Raw genomic sequence first — 22,724 nt, 5'->3', positions numbered from 1 at the left:
CCCTCCCTCCCTCCCTGAAAGCGCCTGCGGGCAATCTGTTGGTGCACTTTTCTGCTCAGTGACAGCGCGGGCGCCACAGCACTTTGAGCACGGATCCCGCTGCAGTTATGGCCGTTGTCAACTCCTCGCACCTTATCGTCCACCTCTTCCACAGTCAGCTGCTGAGAAATAGGGCTACTTTTCAATGGTGCTGCGAGCACTGGTGGACCATGGGGGACGTTTTACCAACATCAACGTCGGGTGGCCAGGCAAAGTTCATGACGTGCTTGTTTTCAGGAACTCTGGTCTGTTTAGACGCCTGCAGGAAGGTAGTTTCTTCCCGGACCACAAAATAAGTCTTGGGGATGTGCAGATGCCTATAGTGATCGTCGGGGACCCAGCCTACCCGCTAATGCCCTGGCTCGTGAAGCTCTGTGCAGGCGCCTTGCACAGCGACAAGGAACTCTTCAAGTACCAGCGAGCAGCGAGCAGCGTGACCTGTGACTGTTCAGTTTCTTTACAGAGAAGCTGAACCTGCCCCTGTTTCTTTACCAAGTGACTGTTGACTAGCATCTGCAGTTACATACCCCGCCCACCCCACTTCCCCAACTTCCAACACACGTTTAAAAATAAAATACATGTTCCACTGTAACTTTACAAAGGTTTCTTTATTGATGACTTTGCGTTACAGGGTTGAAACTGGGACAGGGACTGTGCTAGGTAGGGTGTGCGGTGATGTAAAGACCGCCTGTAAACTCGAGGAATGACAGGCTCCTGCTCCCAGATCGGTCTGCAGTGCCGGACTGGATGTTTCAACGGAGCCTGCCATCCCTCCTTTTTGGGACTCTGTGTGCGGGGGCTATGTGGCCTTTTGGCGGGGGAGGACGGATACAGATTCCTCTGCTGCGTGGCTCTGTGGTCCAGGACAGGGACGTTGCATGAGATCTGTAACCCCCCTCCCCCGCTACAAAGTCACATACCCCCCCACCCACACAGAACCTGCAAACCACCTCCCATACCGACCAGGGTGCGTACTGACTGCAGTGTGTGTGTGACCTGCTGCTGATCCTGCCCCCATGTCTGTACCCTGGTAAAGGTGATTGTCCTGTCAAATTACCAACCCCCTTCCCCCCCTTCAAACACAGTCTCCTCTAAAAGAACATGACGGAAACAGTAAATAACAGAAAAGTATTTTTTATTATCAACTAGACAGTTAGGGGATGAAACTGGGATGGGGGCTTGGGTGAGGCGGGAAGGAAAGGACGTTTCAAAATGTAGGCTATGAGAGCTTTTGGGTACTTGAGCACTCTGCTGGGGTGCAGTGACAGTTTACACGGCCTCTGGCGCCCCTCCTTCTGGTTATTTTGGGTGAGGGGGGTATGGGACTTTGTGGCGGGGGAGGGCGGTTGCAGATACACTGTAGGGGGGCTCTGTCCTCCTGCCGGAGGTCCTGCAGAACATGCACAAGGCGCAGGAGCATGTCCGTTTGCTCTCTCATTAGTCCAAGCAGCGTTTGAGTCGCCTGCTTGTCTTCCTCACGCCACCTCTCCTCCCGTTCGCTGAGTGAGCGCTGGTACAGAGAGAGGGTCTCCCTCCACTGGCTCTGCTGGTCCGCGTCGTCTCGGGAGCACACCATAAGTTCAGCGAACATCTCGTCCCGTGTCTTTTTATTTCGCCGCCTAATCTTTGCCAGCCTCTGTGAGGGGGATGCTGTGGCGGGTCTGGAGACAGTCCAAGCTGTGTGATGGGAAAAAGGGAGTGAATTCCTTGCCAAGATAAATTTTTGCGAACAATGAACACAGTCTAATCTGTCTCTGTGAATTCTGGGTTGAGATCCCAGTGCCTGATGGGGCAAAAACCATTTTCGCAGGTGGTTCTGGGTAAATGTCATCAGTCATCCCTTCCTCCGGCAAAGCTACAGCAGACAATCATTTCAAGCCCGTTTTCCCTGGATTGCCCTGGCAGACGCCACAGCGTGTAAACCATGGAGCCTGTTTTGCCTTTTGTGCCTGTCACCGTATGTGTACTAGATGCCGCTGACAGAGGCGGTCCAGCAGTGCTACACAGCAGCATGCTTTTGCTTTTGCATGATAGCAGAGATGGTTACCAGCCATATTGTACCATCTACCACACCATAAATTGGTAATAAGATGGGCATGGTTAGCAGTCCTTTTGCACTGCACCATTTGCTGCTGTCATAAGTGCCCCTGGCTGCTCTTAGCCAGGGGCGCAAAAGCCAAAATTGGGAATGACTTCCTGAGTCAATCCCTCCTTTTTGGTATCTAAAAATAGAATCAGTCCTGCCTAGAATATGGGCAAGTGTACTAGAGAACCACTGTATCAGAGAACCAGAGAGCACAGCTGCTCTGTGTCAGATCCTGCATAGATTATGAGCTGTATGCTATTCACAGGGGGTGCTCCTGCAACAACCCCACCTGTTCATTCCATTCTTCCCCAGCCTTCCTGGGCTACCATAGCATTGTCCCCCCACTTGTGTGATGAAGTAATAAAGAATGCAGGAATAAGACACAGTGACTTGTTAGTGAGAAATGAGTGGAAGGCAGCCTCCAGCAGCTATGATAGTCCAGATAGGACATTAAGGAGTGTGGAGGAGAGGAGCCCAGCATCCTGCTGCTAGTCCAGGGGCAATTGAATCTTTTCTTTACACATGAAGGTTTGGGGGCTGATGAAGCTCAGCACCCTGTTTCTATGATGATGATGGTTATCAGCCATACTGTACCATCTACCACGAAAAATTAGGACCAGGCGCCCTTGATTGACCTTACTGATGCTAGTCGGTATGGTTACCAGTCCTTTTGCACTGCCCCATGTGCCAATAGGCTGATGATGAGGACGGATACCAGTCATTTTGTACCATCAGCCATCCATAGCGTGGGGGGAGCAAGGATGTTGGTGTTGAGTGCTGCACCATCGCGTCTATCTGCAGCATTCAGTAAAGATAGGGTGACATGTAAAAGAGTCAAGAGAGGATTGTTTTCCCTTTCACTTCTGGGGGTGGTTGGGGGGCTGCGTAAATTGCCGAGCTATGCCCTGACCCACCACGGACACTGTTTTTGACCCTAGAAGCATTTGGAGCTCAGCCAAGAATGCAAATCCTTTTCGGAGACAGCAGGAACTGTGGGATACCTTGCGTCCTCAGTCTCCCCTCCCTCCATGAGCGTCCATTTGATTCTTTGGCTTTCCGTTACGCTCGTCACGCAGCAGCGTGCTGAGTCTCTGCTATGCCGTCTGTCTGGAGATTTTTTTAAAATACTTTGGACCAGGCGTAACATTACAGTAATTCCCCTAATTACATGCAGGAGTCTCCGAGCGAGATCACCCTGAGGACGGTCACTGAAGGAGATAGAGAGCGCATGCTGCGTGAAAGCCAGCACAAACCAGGGCCCTACGCAGCCGTGCTCGGGGAGGCAATGCTCCCTGAGTACCTCATGAAAGCCTGGCGCGGAAAAGTGTGCTACCACGGAGCACCCAATAAGGCAGCTCTCCCCAGGAACCTCCTGCGGAGGCTTTTCGATTACCTCCAGGAGAGGTTCGTGGAGATCTCCCAGGAGGATTTCTGTTCTATCCCCATATATAGAGAGACCTCCTTTTCACATACTTCAGATTCCTGTTATATTAAGAATAAAAGTTTACATGGTTAAAGCACTTACCGACTGCTCCTTCCCCTGATTCAGGATCCGGGTTAATGGCCGGGGACGGTTGGTAGGGGATCTCCATGACGGTAATGAAGAGATCCTGGCTGTCGGGGAAACCAGCGTTGTAAGCGCTGTCGCCTGCCTCGTCCTCCAGAAACTCTTCTTCATCTTCCCCGTCCGCGAACATCACCGAGGAACTGGCCGTCGACACTGTCCCATCGTCAGAGTCCATGGTCACTGGTGGGGCACTGGTGGCAGGCTCCGTAGCGTCCGTTTGCCGCTTTGTTTTTTTGGTAGCCTTGTCTGGGGTCCTTGATTTTCACGCGGCGCTGCGTTGCATGACGGCTGTATCCTCTGTCTCTCATGGCTTTGGAGACCTTCTCGTAGGTCTTTGCATTCCGTTATTTGGAGCGCAGCTCCGAAAGCAGAGACTCCTCGCCCCTCACTCCGATCAGATCCAAGAGTTCCCGGTCAGTCTATGCTGGGTCCCTCTTTCTATTCAGAGATTACATGAACTCCTCTGCTGGAGAGCTCTGCATCGCTGCCGGTGCTGCTGAGCTCGCCCCGATGTCCAACCACGAAATGAGATTCTAACTGTCCAGACAGGAAAAGGAATTCAAATTTTCCCGGGACTTTTCCTGTGTGGCTGGTCAGAGCATCCGAGCTCGGACTGCTGTCCAAAGCGTCAACAGAGTGGTGCAGTGTGGGATAGCTCCCGGAGCTAGTAAGTTCGATTTGCATCCACACCTAGCCTAATTCGACATAGCCATGTCGAATTTAGCGCTACTCCCCTCGTCGGGGTGGAGTACCGAATTCGAACTAAAGAGCCCTCTAGGTCGAACTAAATGGCTTCCTGGTGTGGACGGGTGCACGGTTATTTCGAATTAACGCTGCTAAATTCGAATTAAAGTCCTAGTGTAGACCAGGCCATAGTTACCAGCCTAAAGTTGCTTGTGACAGAATACTGGCCAGGTATCCTGTACACAAGAGTGGAGCCAAGTCCGGGTCAGGTGCACCTGATGCTCCTGGAGGCTGGCAGCAGAACCGTAGACTCAAAGTCCTTAGTCTTCAGAGTCCAGTTTTATAGGAATTTATTCCTATGTCAATCCATGAGAGTTGCTTCATTCTGCTGTTGCTAAATCAATCAGCAGGTGGCTGGCTCCATGCTGTCAGATATTTTTTTTTTTCTTCCTTTGAGGTGCTGGGGTGGATTCCAGTTCGCCCTTCGGGGGTCATCTGGTTGATTCCACTTGACACCTTCTTCTGCCAACACTGAATTCTTCAGGCTGGTAACTCCCTAACCATTCATTCATTATTTAAACTAGGCACTCATTCACATACACTCTCTATCTTAATCACATTTATTTCACTGTCTCTTTACCTTTTGGGGTGTTACCAATTTATGTGAGACTCCCTGTCTTTTAACATTAAAAAAAATAAAGTGAGATGAAAATGAATTTACAGAGGGTGGGGGTCTCTATTTATATACTATAATAGCCACTGTTTTGGCTTACCGCGGTGGTTACAAAGTAGTAATTACACAGTTTTGCCTGAGGCACAGGGTCAATTGACGGCTCGCGTGCTGAGTCAATTAACCAATTAGCAGCCTACAGGGTCAATTGACGGCTCAGGCACTGAGTCAACTACGCGCTGAGTCAATTAACCAATTAACAGCTTACAGCCGCCGTTACAAAATAAAGTAGCGACTACAAAGTTTCACTTAGGGTGACCAGACAGCAAGTGTGAAAAATAGGGACGGGGGTGGGGGAGGTAATAGGAGCCTATATAAGAAAAAGCCCCAAGTATCGGGACTGTCCCTATAAAATCGGGACATCTGGTCACCCTTCCAGTGCCCCCCCCCCGGGAGATTGATACCGCACACCCTGCAGTGACTGAAGCAGTGACCTTTCCTCTGGGGCATCCTTCTTTCTGGAAGTCTTTGAGATTCCCTCCTCCCTTGGGCGGGGGAGGAGCAACGGGACCTGCTCTGAAGAGTCCCTATAAGGAGCTGGGATTGAGCAATGCAGCCGGGGGCACGTACTGTACCAGCCCACGTGCACCATCACCCCACCCTCACCTCATCCTGTCCACAGGGTGTCAAGCGGCTGCCTGTGCTGGGCTTGATCAGATCCAGCTTCCCATGGTCCCCACATCCCCATGGGCGGCAAGTTATATACCCACATGGGGCCCGGGGGCCCAGCTCCACCAATGGTTGGGGCTCGGTCTCCCCCCCCCCACGCCTCCCTCCAGTGTCCCCCCCCCTTGCTGGCCCCGTGCACGTCCCTGGCCCCAGAAGGAGCAGAGCGTCCCTCCCTCTTCCCTGCAGCTCCATGGTGCCTCCCTGCAGCAACTGCTGCCGTAGGGTCCTAGTGCCCCCCCCACCCCACCTCACTGCCAGGGCAGACTGACTCTGAACCTCCCCTTCCCCCTCAGACCTTTCCCTTTTCCGGCAGAACCTTCCAACCAGGGGCGGCTCTATGGTTTTTGCTGCCCCAAGCATGGCAGTCAGGCGGCTTCCGATGGCACGCCTGCGGGCGGTCCGCTGGCCTTGCGGATTCGGCGGCATGCCTGCTGGAGGTCCGCCAGTGCCACGCCTTCAGCATCCCTGCCACCAAATTACCACCGAAGCTGCGGGACCGGTGGACCTCCCACAGGCATGCCACCCTCACAACAACTGGCAGGCCGCCCCCCACGGCTTGCGGCCCTTGGCATGCGCCTGCTGGTGCTTGGAGCCACCCCAACGTAGTAAACAAAATTATAATACTTTCTAGAGCCGGGGTTCTCACAAATTTTTACCAGCCTCAGAATGCAGCTCTGACAATAGTTAATTAACTGTAGGAAAAATAAATAAATATGCACATGTAATTTATTTACACTGGGGTTTTTTGCAGATTCAATAAGAAATATAAGGCACAGTTGTGTTTACCCTTTAGTGGACCTAAAAACAAACAAGTGCTTTGCACATTCTGGTCTTTTTTGTTGTTCTTTTGCTTTTTTGGTAAGAGGTGGATGGCTGTACAATACATTTAGTTTAGAATTATAAGTGCTTTACATAACAGAAGTCCAAATAATAATGAAAGAATGTATCTGCCAATGTCCAAAATTTCTTTCACAGACAAAAGACCAATCTAAAAAATGACCAGTAATAATAAAGATAATAGTAACAACAAAATCTGAGCTGTTGCTGTTGTCTTTTGAGCTTGGTTTTTGTATCATTTAACAGCTTGCACCTCTGAAACTCACCGTGGTAATTTTATGGGTCATCTTAATTATCACTTCAAAAGGTTTTTTTTCCTCCTGCTAACGATAGCTCATTTCAATTGATTAGACTCTTCCTGTTGGTATGCATACTTCCACCTTTTCATGTTCTCTGTATGTATAAATATCCCCTGTCTGTGTGTTCCATTCTATGCATCCGAAGAAGTGAGCTGTAGCTCACGAAAGCTCATGCTGAAATAAATGTGTTAGTCTCTAAGGTGCCACAAGTCCTCCTGTTCTTTTTTCGTGGTAATTTTGTTCAACTTCCCCTGCATGAGTGCTATAGGGACGCTGCACTACATACATTTCAGTGTGATGAATTTCTCTCTTACAAACAGCGCACACTGCAACTTGTTCAGAAACAGAATCGAACGGCTTCAGAAACACAAGAAACTGCCTTTCCCCCTGGTGCTGAACTGTTCATTTTTCTTTCTAGGTTTTGCTTTTCTTAGCAGACTGTCCCAGAGGCGCCACCTGCTAATCACAGTCAGGGTCATTTTCTGGCACTAGATTATTTGAAATACTTTGATCCCCATTTGCATGTTTAACTCTTTCCCCTGCTGCCATGCAGGGCTGGCTTTAGGAAGTGCGGGATCCAATTCGAACAGTTTCGATGGGGCCCCGGCCGGGACGACTAAAACAAAAAAACACTTAAAAAAAACCCTTTCATTTCTTCCAGGTATTATTTACTTTCCATGACTATATAAATAACAAAATTCTCTATTACATACATTGCATCATATATGAATTAGCTGATTTGCACTTTCATATTAGGAAAATCATTTGTTTTGATAGTTGTACAACTGATTTTCTTCACTAATGTTTATTTTATTAAAATTTATAAAATTTCCTTATTAATATAAACTTGCCCCCTCCTCTCCCCCCCCCCCAGCGCTGCCCGGCCCCATGGAAACAAACCCTCCTTCCCCAGCTCCGCCCCATCGAAACAAGGTTCAGGTGGGGGGGGGCGCGCAGGAAGAAACGGCACATGGGGTGACCAGATCACAGCAGTAAAATAGGACCTGCCCCCCTCCCTGCTCAGCCCCATCCTCACACTCCTCTTCACCCCCTAGCCCCCCGCTGGCTTGCTGCGTCCCTCCTAGTCAGTCCCCCACCCATCACCTTTCACCTTCTCCCTCCCCTGCCAGAAACCCCCATGCCCGCCCCTAGAACCCCTGCTGGCTCACTGCTCGCCTCTTTGCCCACCCGCCACTTACCCCCACCCCCTCCCCCTCCCCCTCCCCCTCCCCCAAGTATAAACCCTCATTCAAAGACCCAGGGGTCACTATATTACTGCACACAGCAGTCAATCAAAGCAGTTGTAGATAAATCTCTGCATTTTTGTATAACTTTTATATGACTTTGTATTGAACCTTGGTAATATGTTATAGCAGGCCCTAAAGGTAGTGTAATTAAGGTAAAAGAAAAATGTCTTTTTGCTTGGAGTAGAATAAGATCTTCCCCCCACTTTGTAATCAATTGCCCTGTTGAATGAATGAGGTGTGAATTAGGAAGGTGGGGAAGGCAGCACCTTCAACCCTTGGAGAGGGGCTGGGAGCCAGATGGAGGAGAGCTTTGCCCAGGCTGAGTGGGACGGAGTTTGGGTGCTGGGTGCAGGCTCTGGGCTGGGGCACAGGGTGGGGTACAGGAAGGGTGGAGGGGTGCAGGCCCTGGGAGGGAGTGCGGAGGGCTGGGTGCAGGCTCTGGGACAGAGTTTGGGGGCCAGAGAGGGGGTGGTGGGTGCTGGGAGGGGGAGGGGAGGGGACTGCCATCACATGCGGCTTCCTTCCTCCTCTGCTGCCCCTCACCATAGCCTCGGTGGGGAATGGGGCTGCCCCTTCCCCAGTGTTTGCAGGAGTGGTGGCTGGGGGGGAACCCAGTCAAACTCTGGTTTTACTCTTTCGTTGATGGGTCACTTTAACCCCTTACACACCCTTTCCCGCCTCTCTCACCCCCCTTTTCTACTGGGCTTGTTTGATCTTTTCGGTGGAGCTAGATGAAAACCACAAACCCCAGTGAGAGCAACAGGCTGGAAGACTAGACTGAACCCACCACCCAGCCTAGTCCATCCCAGAGCCCAGGACTGAGGGCAAATGTCCCCCCACCCCCAGGGCACCTTCCACTCCTGGCTTCTCCCAGCGCTGCCAGCGATTCTGTATGGCTGCATCAGGCGGGATTTCAACCGGACCCCCCGCTAAGTTCACCCCTGTTTTGCAACCACTCTGCACCAAGAGCACCTTCCTTCCCTGCCCTAGAGCTGCTGGATGGCTAGAAAGCTGAGCTGGGCATTTGATTGATCTGGAATATTATCATGCCTCCCCTCAAAAAAAACAAACCTTAATATCCACACAGCTTTGGGGGGAATAGACCCCCCAAAGCCGGTCTAATTTATTGTTGTAGGGCAAACAAAGGAGCCATAGTTTAATGTGTCAAAGTTAGACTCAGGACTCACAGTTTGTCAGATCACTCTGTTTTATTAGCACAGCGCTCTGCTAATAACACCCAGATATTGTGAGCACCCTGCAAGACACAAACTATCTTATTTATACAGATAAAAGGGCGAGCACTTAACAAGATAACAAAGGAAGCAGAATCTGATAAGTTTACCTGGGCTAGACATGCATCTCTTATTTCCTTACTAACTATTACCGATCTTCTGTTAATGTTTCGCCATTAGCACCCTTGTTTATGCCTAAAGTTAGACAAAAGTTAAAAGGTACAGTGACTAAAGTGAAATCCCTGCAAGTTGCATGGGCCCTTTTTAAAGACACCATAATAGAGGCCCAACTTCAATGTATACCCCAAATTAAGAAAAACACTAAAAGAAACTAAAAAAGAGCCACCGTGGCTTAACAACCATGTAAAAGAAGCAGTGAGAGATAAAAAGACTTCCTTTAAAAAGTGGAAGTCAAATCCTAGTGAGGCAAATAGAAAGGAGCACAAACACTGCCAACTTAAGTGCAAGAGTGTAATAAGAAAAGCCAAAGAGGAGTTTGAAGAACGGCTAGCCAAAAACTCCAAAGGTAATAACAAAATGTTTTTTAAGTACAGCAGAAGCAGGAAGCCTGCTAAATAACCAGTGGGGCCCCTTGATGATCAAAATACAAAAGGAGCACTTAAAGACGATAAAGTCATTGCGGAGAACTAAATGGATTCTTTGCTTCAGTCTTCATGGCTGAGGATGTTAGGGAGATTCCCAAACCTGAGCTGGCTTTTGTAGGTGACAAATCTGAGGAACTGTCACAGATTGAAGTGTCACTAGAGGAGGTTTTGGAATTAATTGATAAACTCAACATTAACAAGTCACCGGGACCAGATGGCATTCACCCAAGAGTTCTGAAAGAACTCAAATGTGAAGTTGCGGAACTATTAACTAAGGTTTGTAACCTGTCCTTTAAATCGGCTTCGGTACCCAATGACTGGAAGTTAGCTAATGTAACGCCAATATTTAAAAAGGGCTCTAGGGGTGATCCCGGCAATTACAGACCGGTAAGTCTAACATCAGTACTGGGCAAATTAGTTGAAACAATAGTAAAGAATAAAATTGTCAGACACATAGAAAAACATAAACTCTTGAGCAATAGTCAACATGGTTTCTGTAAAGGGAAATCGTGTCTTACTAATCTATTAGAATTCTTTGAAGGGGTCAACAAACATGTGGACAAGGGGGATCCGGTGGACATAGTGTACTTGGATTTCCAGAAAGCCTTTGACAAGGTCCCTCACCAAAGGCTCTTACATAAAGTAAGCTGTCATGGGATAAAAGGGAAGGTCCTTTCATGGATTGAGAACTGGTTAAAGGACAGGGAACAAAGGGTAGGAATTAATGGTAAATTCTCAGAATGGAGAGGGGTAACTAGTGCTGTTCCTCAAGGGTCAGTCCTAGGACCAATCCTATTTAATTTATTCATAAATGATCTGGAGAAAGGGGTAAACAGTGAGGTGGCCAAGTTTGCAGATGATACTAAACTTCTCAAGATAGTTAAGACCAAAGCAGATTGTGAAGAACTTCAAAAAGATCTCACAAAACTAAGTGATTGGGCAACAAAATGGCAAATGAAATTTAATGTGGATAAATGTAAAGTAATGCACATTGGAAAAAATAACCCCAACTATACATACAACATGATGGGGGCTAATTTAGCTACAACGAGTCAGGAAAAAGATCTTGGCGTCATCGTGGATAGTTCTCTGAAGATGTCCACGCAGTGTGCAGAGGCGGTCAAAAAAGCAAACAGGATGTTAGGAATCATTAAAAAGGGGATAGAGAATAAGACTGAGAATATATTATTGCCCTTATATAAATCCATGGTATGCCCACATCTCGAATACTGTGTACAGATGTGGTCTCCTCACCTCAAAAAAGATATTCTAGCACTAGAAAAGGTACAGAAAAGGGCAACTAAAATGATTAGGGGTCTAGAGAGGGTCCCATACGAGGAAAGATTAAAGAGGCTAAGACTCTTCAGCTTGGAAAAGAGAAGACTAAGGGGGGACATGATAGAGGTATATAAAATCATGAGTGATGTTGAGAAAGTGGATAAGGAAAAGTTATTTACTTATTCCCATAATACAAGAACTAGGGGTCACCAAATGAAATTAATAGGCAGCAGGTTTAAAACAAATAAAAGGAAGTTCTTCTTCATGCAGCGCACAGTCAACTTGTGGAACACCTTACCAGAGGAGGTTGTGAAGGCTAGGACTATAACAATGTTTAAAAGGGGACTGGATAAATTCATGGTGGCTAAGTCCATAAATGGCTATTAGCCAGAATGGGTAAGAATGGTGTCCCTAGCCTCTGTTCGTCAGAGGATGGAGATGGATGGCAAGAGAGAGATGACTTGATCATTGCCTGTTAGGTTCACTCCCTCTGGGGCACCTGGCATTGGCCACTGTCAGTAGACAGGATACTGGGCTAGATGGACCTTTGGTCTGACCGGTACGGCCGTTCTGATGGGGTCTGCACTTCCAGGCCGGAGCGTCACGCCCACTGCAGCAAGCTGCCGGCCCCTCCCCCGCCTATTAGCCAGGTTGGGCAGGGATGGTGTCCTTAGCCTCTGTTTGCCAGAAGCTGGGAATGGGCGACGGGGGATGGATCACTTGATGGTTCCCTGTTCTGTTCATTCCCTCTGGGGCACCTGGCATTGGCCACTGTCGGAAGATGGGATATTTGGGCTAGCTGAACCTTTGGTCTGACCCAGTCTGGCCGTTCTTATCTTATGTAATCATTATGGCATCAGCTCTGGCAGAGCGTTGGGCTGCTGGGCAGGGAATGAGAAACCACAAATCAACCCCCCACCTCTGACCTATCCTGCTTGGTCGTCTTGGCTTTCAGATCAGCTGCAGAGTCCGGAGCAGGGAGGGGGACCAGGGCCAGGACGTCTGCCCCGGCTCGGCTTCGCTGCTGCTCGATTAGACCCAGTCAGACAGAGGAGCCAACCCCAGCCCAGCGCCTGCAGCAGCGTCTCTAGCCTGAGTGTCGCTGAGAGACAATGGGGCCAGCACCTGGGGCTGCTGAGAGCGAAGTGCCGCTGCAGGAGATGCGTGTTGATGGCAATGGAAACCTGGAGCCAGGTAATGGGGTGCTGCTGCCTGGGACCAGGCTGGAGAGAGACCCTGAGGCTGCCCCACATGGGGCCATGTTCTCAGTGGCAGCAGCCAGTGCTCAGCAACCCCCCGTCTGTGGGCAGCAGGGACTGGATCTCCCCCTGGGGCTCTCAGGGCACCGATCCCGGCTCACAGCTGCTGCCTGGTGCACACAGCGGTGGCCGTGGGGCTGTGCAGGGGCCTTTTGGGCTGGGTGTGTCAGACCCCCTGTGACAGCCCTGGCCCAGCTCTGCCTGGTTCCTTCTCCCCCCATCTGCTGTGTGTGGCCAGTGTGAGACCCCAGTGTGCGGGGACAGGTGCACTGGGCAGTGTGGGCCCAGCCAGCGCTCGGCAGGGAGCACAGCGTGGGTGGGGATGGTGGTGGGGGGGGCAGCTTGAGATCCTGCCACCAGAACATGCAGGTCCTTGTTTCTGTGCCCCTGAGCTCACCAGGCCCCGGGACAGCCTGGCTGGGGGTGCCAGGGAGGGCACTGGGCTGAGGGGAAGGAGGGACGGTTCTGCCAGCCCCAGCCTGCCTGAGCCTTCGGGCGCCTCTCCCAGAGCGTCTGACTGAAGGAGCAATTGACAGAATGGGGCGTGTTCTAGGGCAGCTCCAGCCCTGGTGCTGTCGGTGAGACGTGTCCTCACAGCCCGGCCTGACGGGTCTTTGTGTTTTAGAACCTCCTCGTAACTGCAAGACACACAAAGCACGTACCATCATCGTAGCTGTCATCCTTACATCCGTGTTCTTGGTTCTGCTTGCTGTCATCGCTCATCTGGCAGGTGAATTTCCAATGCCCTTCCCCCCCTGCCCTCCCTCCCCCCCCCCCCCCGCCCTGTCTTTGCCTCCCTGGAGCTACCGTAGTCAGTCTCTCCTCATGGCCTGTCTAGCTTCAGCAGCTGGGCCAGAGGATTCCTGGAGGATGTTCCTTGCAGACCCTTCTCCCGCTCCCTCCCAGAGACCCGCATGTGAGGCCTCTCTCTGTGCGTTGGGATGAGCGGATCCATGTTAGCTCCCACCCGCAGAACTTGCAGCACTTTGGGCCCAGGTCCCCTTTGCCATGCCCCACGAGCAGTCACTTCCTGGGGGTGGTTGACGGGACAAGATTCAGAGCAACAATGAGCCCTTTGCCTGCAGCGTGTCACCCTGAGGTACCAGCCAGGCCTTCCTGCATTGCCGGGTCATGCCCAGGGCCAGGCTGAAATGAGCCGCAGAATTCAGTGTCGACACCTCCATTATTGCAGCATTGACGCTCACCCCTTGAGGACTGTGGCAGTGAAGGGTCCCTTAGCTCCATTCACTCCCCCGGTTTGCACAGACAGTGCATGTTAGTGCAGAGGGCGGCTGTTCGTGGTGAATGTGAACCCTGCTGTATCTGCCCAGTAGCCTGGGGAAGAGGGTGCTGTGACATGCTCCCAGCAGGGGATTTCTCTTTCCCTGGGATTGGATCACTGGACCCCAGGAGGGTTTAGCGCTGGCAGAGGGGGTTGAATCCAGGTCAGTCTGCATTAGGAATCCTCTGTGCAATGTAATGTCAGTGGAGGTGAATTGGTACAAACTGCTAATGTAGACAAGCTGGTGCAGCTCACAGCAGTAAGTTGCCGCATGGCTCGCTCTGGTTCCAGTGCATCTACACCAGGGGTGTGCACTGGTGTAACTATCTCACCCAGAGTGCACTGGTGCAAACTGCACTGCTATCGGTAGGCCCTACTCCCAGCTCCCTGCTGTAATGACAGGCTGTTGGAATGGGCAGCATTGGCTCACACAGTGCAAGGCAGCACCTGTGAGTTTGGGGTTGCGCACTTACAGGTGCAGGGAGCACCCCAGAACCTGTAGCATTTTGCAATGGGGACACAGGGTGACGGTGGCACCAGTTAGAGGCCCCAGAACTGAAAGCTCCTTGCTGTATTGCTCTTGCAATATTTAAAGGGGCCTAGTAGGCCTGGCAGCCCCTCCCCTGGGGGCCTACACAGTCACATATCCAGCACTCTGCAGAGGCTGTGAAATTTGAAATTGTGCTGCTCTCAGCTGCAGCTACTCCCTAAAATGAGTGATACAAATTATACACTGAAGAGATGCCATAAAATGTCTTATGCATGGACTGCTCTGCTCCATTCTGTGCATATGAGTGCATGGCTCTGCACCATTATCTGTAGGGAAATACATGCCTTGTGCACATGCTGCTTGTTCTTGGATCACAAAGGTTTCAGCTCCTAATGTTCTCCCAAATTTAGAGACAGGGTGAGTGAGGTAATACCTTTTACTGGACTGCCATGGGGGTCCACTCACCACAAGGGGTACCTCTTCCTGGTCACTCTGGGGATCGACTCCTTCCAGGTGCTGGGCCTCCTACTGTTACTCACACCTTCTTGTCAACTGTTTGACATGAGCCGCCCTGATTACCACGACAAAAGTGACTTTTTGTCCTGTTAATAGCCCACTTTAATTGAGTTGTCTCTACCACCCCCCACTTGATAAGGCAACTCCCATCTTCTCATGTACTGTTATATAGACCTTCCTACTGTATTTTCCACTCCATGCATCTGATGAAGTGAATTATAGCCCACAAAAGCTTATGCCCAAATATATGCCTCGTTGTTTTTGTTCCTCCTTTGGTGGTCTCTCCACCCATTGTTCTCTCTCTCCAGGAGCTCCAGCTCCCTCTGCGTGACCAGGCAATCTGTTCTCCACTGCCTGCCCAGTGCCACTTCCCTAGTGGCTGGTAGGGAACCTGGGCCTGCTTTGTACTCCAGGTTCCAGTTCAGGGACCCTAGCCAAGCTCTGCACTAATCTGCTTATCACTGGGCCTTGCCTTGCCTTGCCTTGCCTTGCCTTGATCTCTCTCTCTCTCTCTCTCTCTCTTTGTGTGCGTGCATGCGCGCCAGCCCAAGCTCCCTCTTCCCGAGAGGTGACTACAGACTATGTCCCTGGAACCCCTTTCTGCTCTCAGTTCCTCTGCTTTATACAGGCCTCTCCTCTTCCCATCTGGCTGTGCCTCATCTAATCAATCCCTGTTCCCTGGCTCTTCCTCCAGGTGCAGCCTGGGCAGTTAATTGGCCCATTTAACCAATTTAACCCCTCCCAACCTTGTGCGGGGCAGACACCCCATCACGTGGACCAACTTCTGCTGGTGTAAGGGACAAGCTTTTGGGTTACACACATGCTCTTCTTCAGGTCTGGCAAAGGTTCTCAGGGAGTCACAAGGTGGAACAGATTGTTTAGAATAAGTAATTAACGTGCATTCTGAGGGACCATTCAAGGTGAAGTGGCTCATTAACACCTCTGCAGACATAAAACAAAACAAGGGGGCTAGTGGGTCACAGTTATAATTAGCCATAAATCCAGTGTCTCAGTCCAGGATTCTTAGAGTCTAGGAAAGTTATGACTTTAAGCTTCTAGGCTCATCTTTTGAAGGTGTTGGGCAGGTTTCCTTTGAGGATGAGTACTGAGAGGTCAGATATCAAGTGGAAGCAGCAAAGAATCCTGTGGCACCTTATAGACTAACAGAAGTTTTGCAGCATGAGCTTTCGTGGGTGAATACCCACTTCTTCGGATGCAAGCAGTGGTATCAAGTGATTACTTTGTAACAAGTGTTCAATCATGAGTGATAGTGGGGTTTTTTGTTTGGCTTTTTATAATTTTTCTGAGAGTTCATTCAAGAGCGTCATGATTGTCTGGTTTCACCCACATAGTAGTTGTTGGGGCATTTGATGCATTGGCTGAGGTTACCCCAGATGTTGTATAGGCATGTGTGGGATCCATGTATCTTGAAAGGTGTGTTGTGTTGATAATCATAGTGGTGGAGATATGACTGCAGGTTTTGCATCTGTTGTCCTGGCAGTCTAGTGCCGCTCTGCGTGGTTGTGTCCTGATCTGTGGGGAACTTGCTTCTGATGATGAGGTTGGAGGGTTTGAAGGCCAGAAGAGGGGGTTTAGGAAAGATCTTTCAGGATGTGGTCCCCCTGGAGTATGTGTTGTAACTATTTAATGATACTGCACATGGGTTCCAGTGTGGGGTGATAACTCAGGGTATGTGTTTGGGTGTGTGTCTTACTCTTGTGTTGAAGCAGGTTGTCTTGGGGTATTTGGGTTAGCAGCTCTTACCATAGTGACTCTAACAACTATCCCTGGCTACTCATCCACTGCACTGGCCTTTCACAGGTCTCCTTCATGGTTAACAGTTTTTCCTGAGGCACAGGGTCAATTGATGGCTTGAGCGCTGAGTCAATTACCCATTTAGCAGCTTACAGCGGCTGTTACAAAGTAAAGTAGCGACTACACTTACAGAACAGGCACTTACAGAACAGGCACTTAGAGGCAATTGATGTTTAACAAGTTTTATACAAAGTATCTCTTTGAGCAGGCTTCACACAGACACAGCTGATTGCTTGCAGATTAGAGGCTAGATCTTGGGAATCACATTTATTTCTAATGTAAACCTTTTAATTGTAAAGTCTCAAATTATTTCTAATACTAAATCATTTTTCATATATATAAATATAAAAAAATGATTTAGTGTTATATATATAAAAATAAAAAAAACCTTCTTTAATATTCCTACAGCCACTTCCAACAAAAAAGCACCAGGTCACTGACCCATGAGTTTTAGCCTAGTTCATTCCTTGCCAGAGACCCCCTAGCTCATCTCAGGTCCTGGGCTGTCTTCTCACCTGAAGCTCTGCAGGAAAGTTACAGATGAAGGACAATACCAGAGCCAAGCTTCCCATTAGAGAGAGGTGTTATCTTTCTTCACCCTATGGGCCTTTCTTTGTTAAAGGGAACCACAATGACACTGACTCTCTTTAATTCTGCAGCTTTCAAGTCTCAGGCTCTGCTGAAGGGAACAGCTGTGGTTGGATAAGAGGCAGACGGATTCTGTCTGAGACATGTGGTGCTGAGTTCAAATGGATCTGCCAGAAAGAAGCTGCCGTGATATAAACAGTTGGGTTTGAGGATCCACATTTGTATCTGTGTAATGCGCAGCATCCTGGCTTTAGGCTAACGGGGTGGGATTGTGGTTTTAGGCAGAGCAGAACTCTGGAAGGTGCTGGGACTCAGGTGCCCCTCACCATCACAGTTCCTCTGTTCGGTCCTTCTCACTGGGCTGGGACTCTGGGGTGTAATAACTGCCCCAAATCTGCAGTAGTTACTACCCTGGGCTGCTTCCTGGGGTACGCAGGGCTGGGAAGTACCTCACCAGCACCTGCCCTTTGCCTGAGGGAGCCTTGTCTGTGTCTGCTAGGAGTCAGCTCCCCTGGTCCCATACACACTCGCTGCTGGGTCTGCAGTTAGCAATATGCTCCTCTGCCCTCAAGCCCTCTGAGCATCTGTCCCCAGACACTGGCAGTAGTCACAGAGCTGCTGCTTCCAGAGAACCAGTAACACCCCCCGGCCCCTCCCACCTCCACACACACTTACCAGTTCCAATTCAGATCACTGCTCCGCTTAACACACAGCGCTGACCTGTGCTCATAGTGAAATCACGCCTCAGTTTGACAAAGCCGAGAGTCAAGTAGAAGTGTTGGAAACAAACGGTTACATATAAAATAGTCATGACATGTTCTAGAGCCTGGACTTAGACAGGAGACTAGCTTGGTAAATAAGTCCTGGTCACCTGAAATCCTTGCAACGCTTTACAGCCAGGCTGGCTGTGACCCTTCTTTCAAGAGACCTGCGGGCTGTCAGTTTGTCTCAGATGTTGGACAGACAAAACTACAAAGGATCTTTTCAGGGAGCAAGACAAAGATACCACATTGATAATGATCATTTGATTTATGACCAATAGCTAATATTTTAATTCTTAAACACACATTATACTTAATACCTACCTACACACCCACACCCGTCGGATGTTCTGCAGCTGCTGCATAGTTACCAGTCCTGAACATAGCTTGAGTTTGTAGCTTGTGGCGGCTAACGGGCCAGGAAAGCCGGGCACAAGGATGAGCTGGGTCTCTGTTGGGCCTGCACCAATGCCCTTCCATGTTGGCAGCAGAATGTTACCCCCCCCCCCAAGTCTCCCATTTCACCCATCCTTTCTGTAGGCTTTAGTTTGAATCCAAAGTCTATAGGTCTTGCTGTGTCACGCTGCCTCTGGGTTTGGTGACTGATCACCCGTCAAATGCAGGCGTGACTTTCAGCCTGGGACCTGACTTTGATCTTCCTTCTATTGGACCTTTTCTTTTTAGGGTGGACTCTTCTCACTTTGGGCTTGGCTACACTTACAAGTTGCAGCGCTGGTCATGCAGCTGTGGAAGGGCCAGCGCTGGAGTGTGGCCACACTGACAGCTACCAGCGCTGCAGTGTGGCCACACTTGCAGCACTTTCCAGCGCTGTATTGAGAGGTGCATTGTGGGCAGCTATCCCACAGAGCACCTCGTCCCGTTTTGGCGCCGTTTTGGCGCTGAGTATTGTGGGAAGGGGAAGGAAGTGTGCGGGTCATTCCGCTTCCTGTTTGCCAGCGCCCCGTGGTGCATCGCTTCACATCCCAGCATTCACTCTTTCCAGCAGCGTTTGGCGCCATTGTGAGTGTCTTTCTGTCTGTGTGAATCGCGATTTCTGTGGCAAATGGAGCCCGATCTGCTGAGGACTCTGCTGATGAGTGTCACCAGCACAACACGTTTGGCAGTCCAGCTATTCCTTCAGCTCCAAAGTGACAGTGAGGAGTCCGACGATGATATCAATATGGATTTGCCTGCCGCGTGTGACACTAAAGTGCTTGCGGCATTTACGGAAATGCTCAGCACCGTTGAACGCCGCTTTTGGGCTTGGGAAACAAGCACTGAGTGGTGGGATCACATCGTCATGGAAGTCTGGGATGACGAGCAGTGGCTGCAGAACTTTCGTATGAGAAAAGCCACTTTCATGGGACTGTGTGCTGAGCTCGCCCCCACTCTGCGGCGCAAGGACACAAGATTGAGAGCTGCCCTGACGGTGGAAAAGCGAGTGGCTATTGCAATCTGGAAGCTGGCAACTCCAGACAGCTACCGGTCGGTCGGGAACCAGTTTGGTGTGGGAAAGTCGACCGTGGGAATCGTTTTGATGCAAGTTTGCAAGGCAATTAATCGCATCCTGCTAAGAAAGACCGTGACTCTGGGGAGCGTGCAGGACATTGTGGATGGCTTTGCACACATGGGTTTCCCTAACTGTGGAGGGGCGATAGATGGGACGCATATTCCTATTCTGGCCCCACCCCCACCTGGCATCAGAGTACGTTAATCGTAAGGGGTATTTCTCTATGGTTCTCCAGGCGCTTGTGGATCACCGCGGGCGTTTCATTGACATTTACACAGGCTGGCCTGGAAAGGTGCATGATGCACGCATCTTTCGGAACAGTGGCCTGTTCAGGAAGATGCAGGCAGGGACTTTTTTCCCAGACAGGAAGATCACAGTAGGGGATGTCGAAATGCCCACTGTGATCCTTGGAGACCCCGCGTACCCATTACTGCCTTGGCTCATGAAACCCTATACAGGGAAGCTTGACAGGAGCAAGGACCGGTTCAACTACAGGCTGAGCCGGTGCAGAATGACTGTGGAGTGTGCTTTTGGGCGTTTAAAAGCCCGCTGGCGTTGCTTGTATGGGAAGCTAGACTTGGGGGAAAGCAGCATCCCCGCGGTTATATGCGCTTGCTGTACCCTCCATAATATTTGTGAAGGGAAGGGTGAAACATTCAGTGAGGCATGGACCACCGAGGTTCAAGTCCTGGAGGCTGAATATGCACAGCCAGAGAGCAGGGCTAATAGAGAGGCCCAGCACAGGGCTACAAGGATTAGGGATGCCTTGAGGGAAGAATTTGAGGCTGAAAGCCAACAATAATGTTTGCTGCCTTGCATGGGAGTGAATTGCACTGCTTACACTGTTATTCTATTATCCATAATAATAATATGATTTGTAGTGCCTCTTTCTTTACTGGGCTAAGGTATCTTTCACTATCTGCTATAATAAAGACTGTTTTCAAAGCCAAGAATTGTTTTATTGAAAAGAAAAAAACTTCCTTGACAGACAGACAGACAGACAGACACACAACATTTCATGAACACAAGAGGGCAGGGGTGTGGGTTGGTGAACTGTACAGTCACAAGTTTGCATATGCCCTGTCTGGATTGCTGTTTAATGAATCCTGCACTTCAGGGTTCATATACTGCATGGTGATGGGGGTTGAATGCAGAGGGTAAGGGTGGTGGTAGGTATCAGGGCTGGTTGGGGAACATACAGGTGTTGGAGGCAGCTGGTGGTGGTAAGAACCTGGATGCTGGGGAAAGGTGGTTTGAGCTGACATTGGGGCACAAGGCACAAAGGACGGGGCGGGTGGGGGAGTAGCACGGTAGTGCTCTGCTTGCATGGCAACGAGTCACTCTATAGACTCCGCTTGGCGCTCCAGGATGCTTAGCAGCCGCTCCGTGGTTTTCCTCTTGGCCACTGCATTTCTCTTACGTGTCCTGCTTTCTTTCTCTCGCCAATCCTTCAAGTCCTTACTCTCTCGAGCAGACTGATTAAGAACAGTTTTCAGCATGTCTTCTTTGCTCTTTCGGGGATTTTTTCTCAAATTTTGAAGCCTCTGTGATGTTGAACATCTGGGCAGTCCAGTAGTCAAGGTCACTGTAGAAACAGAAATGACAACATTTAACACGGGCAGCATTGTATCCACTATCTCCAGACATGAATTGTTACACTGAGGGAGTGAGTTCTTATTTAAGCATTCTTTTACCCACACGCATAACACTACAGAAGCCACGACATGGTGAGTGAGCAGTGCTTATATGGGGAGAAGTGGGGCTTGGGTGTAAGAGGGGAGCTGGTTGCTTCGGGTAATCTGGAGTGCTAGAGGGGTTGAGTGAAATGAAGATGCAGATGCAGGGGTGATCTTATCTCCCTATCTCTTCACTAAAGAGTCTCCCAACATTTTTCACAGGACTTAATCCTGGAAGATGTTTCCCTACTGCGAGTCACTAGGGAACAGCGGGGGGCTCTTTTAGAGCAAAGTGGATTCCGCCCGGGACCCTATGCGGCTTGCCTGTGTTCAGAAATGGTCCCCCCACCACTGGCAGAAGAGTGGCGCGGACGCGTCACCGTCACTGGGACAAGGGACACAGTGGCTCTGCCTATAAACCTGCGGAGGCATATTGCCCACGCTCTGGATGAAGCTTTTGCTGAGATAACTGAGGCAGATTACCGCGACGTGATAGACCACATCAACGGGCTATTCCACATCTAGAGGCTGGCATGCATGCATCCATAACCCCCCCTCCTCTCCAGAAACATTTCACCCAGAAAATAAAAGCCGCTTACCGGTAACACGCTCCTCTGCTTGTCCTTCTGCAACTGCTGGCTGCTGCGATTGGGTGCTTTCCTCCTGGCTTGAGAAGAGCTCCTGGCTGCATGCCTCCAGGGAATCTGCGGTTTCTTCCCCCATGCCAGGAGCTTCACTCGCGGTTTCCTCCCCCCCCCACGCCTCCGCCTCCGCCGCCTCCTCCTCCTGTCCCCCAGCCTGCTCAGAAGTGTCCATCGTTATCCTGGGATTGGCAGTGGGGTCACCCCCAAGTATCTCATCCATCTCCCTGTAAAAACGGCAGGTCGTGGGAGCAGCTCCGGATCGTCGATTCCCCTCTCGGGCTTTGTAATAGGCACTCCGCAGCTCTTTAATTTTCACCCTGCATTGTACTGCGTCCCGATCATGGCCCCGATCCAGCATGGCCCTTGATATCTGCTCAAAGATATCGTAATTCCTACGGCCGGAGCGCAGCTGTGCCTGAACAGATGCCTCACCCCAAACACTGATGAGGTCCTGCAATTCACCAGTGCTCCATGCTGGGGCTCGTTTGCCGCGTGGAGGCATGGTCACCTGTAACTGATTAAAACTGATTGCACTCCACACCTGGCTGCAGCAAACAGGAAGGAGATTTTTAAATTTCCCGGGGCATTTACAGGGCGGGTCACCTGAGGCAAGAGCAGTAGAGTGCAAACTGATGTGCAGAGTGGCTGAACAGGAATTCTGGGATAACTACTTATTCCCTGGAGGACAGGTAAAGCGCTGGTGAGTGTCCACACCTGCTGGGCAGCGCTGGATCACCAGCGCTGCACTCCTTATACCCCTGCCGGGATGGGTTTTCAGCCAGCGCTGCAACCAGGGAGTTGCAGCGCTGGTTGTGCCCTGCAAGTGTGGACGGGGTGTTGTTGCAGCGCTGGAAAGCCTCCACCAGCGCTGCAACTTGTAAGTGTAGCCAAGCCCTTTGTTAGGGCTCTT

The 22,724-nt window shown here is 50.3% G+C and overlaps 1 protein-coding gene across 1 annotated transcript in view; it reads left to right on the top strand.

Moving 5' to 3' along the window:
• LOC123346605 (killer cell lectin-like receptor subfamily F member 1) overlaps positions 1-17,418 on the top strand; it is a 58,640-nt gene extending 41,222 nt beyond the window's left edge. The window contains exon 4 of the mRNA XM_044984080.1: positions 17,295-17,418. Coding sequence (XP_044840015.1) covers positions 17,295-17,418 — 124 coding nt within the window. The remainder of the gene's footprint in view (positions 1-17,294) is intronic.
• Positions 17,419-22,724: the final 5,306 nt, after the last annotated feature.

This window comes from Mauremys mutica, chromosome 12 (genome assembly GCF_020497125.1).
Source record: "Mauremys mutica isolate MM-2020 ecotype Southern chromosome 12, ASM2049712v1, whole genome shotgun sequence".
Classification (NCBI taxonomy): domain Eukaryota; kingdom Metazoa; phylum Chordata; order Testudines; family Geoemydidae; genus Mauremys; species Mauremys mutica.
This window is presented reverse-complemented; position numbering and strand designations above follow the sequence as displayed.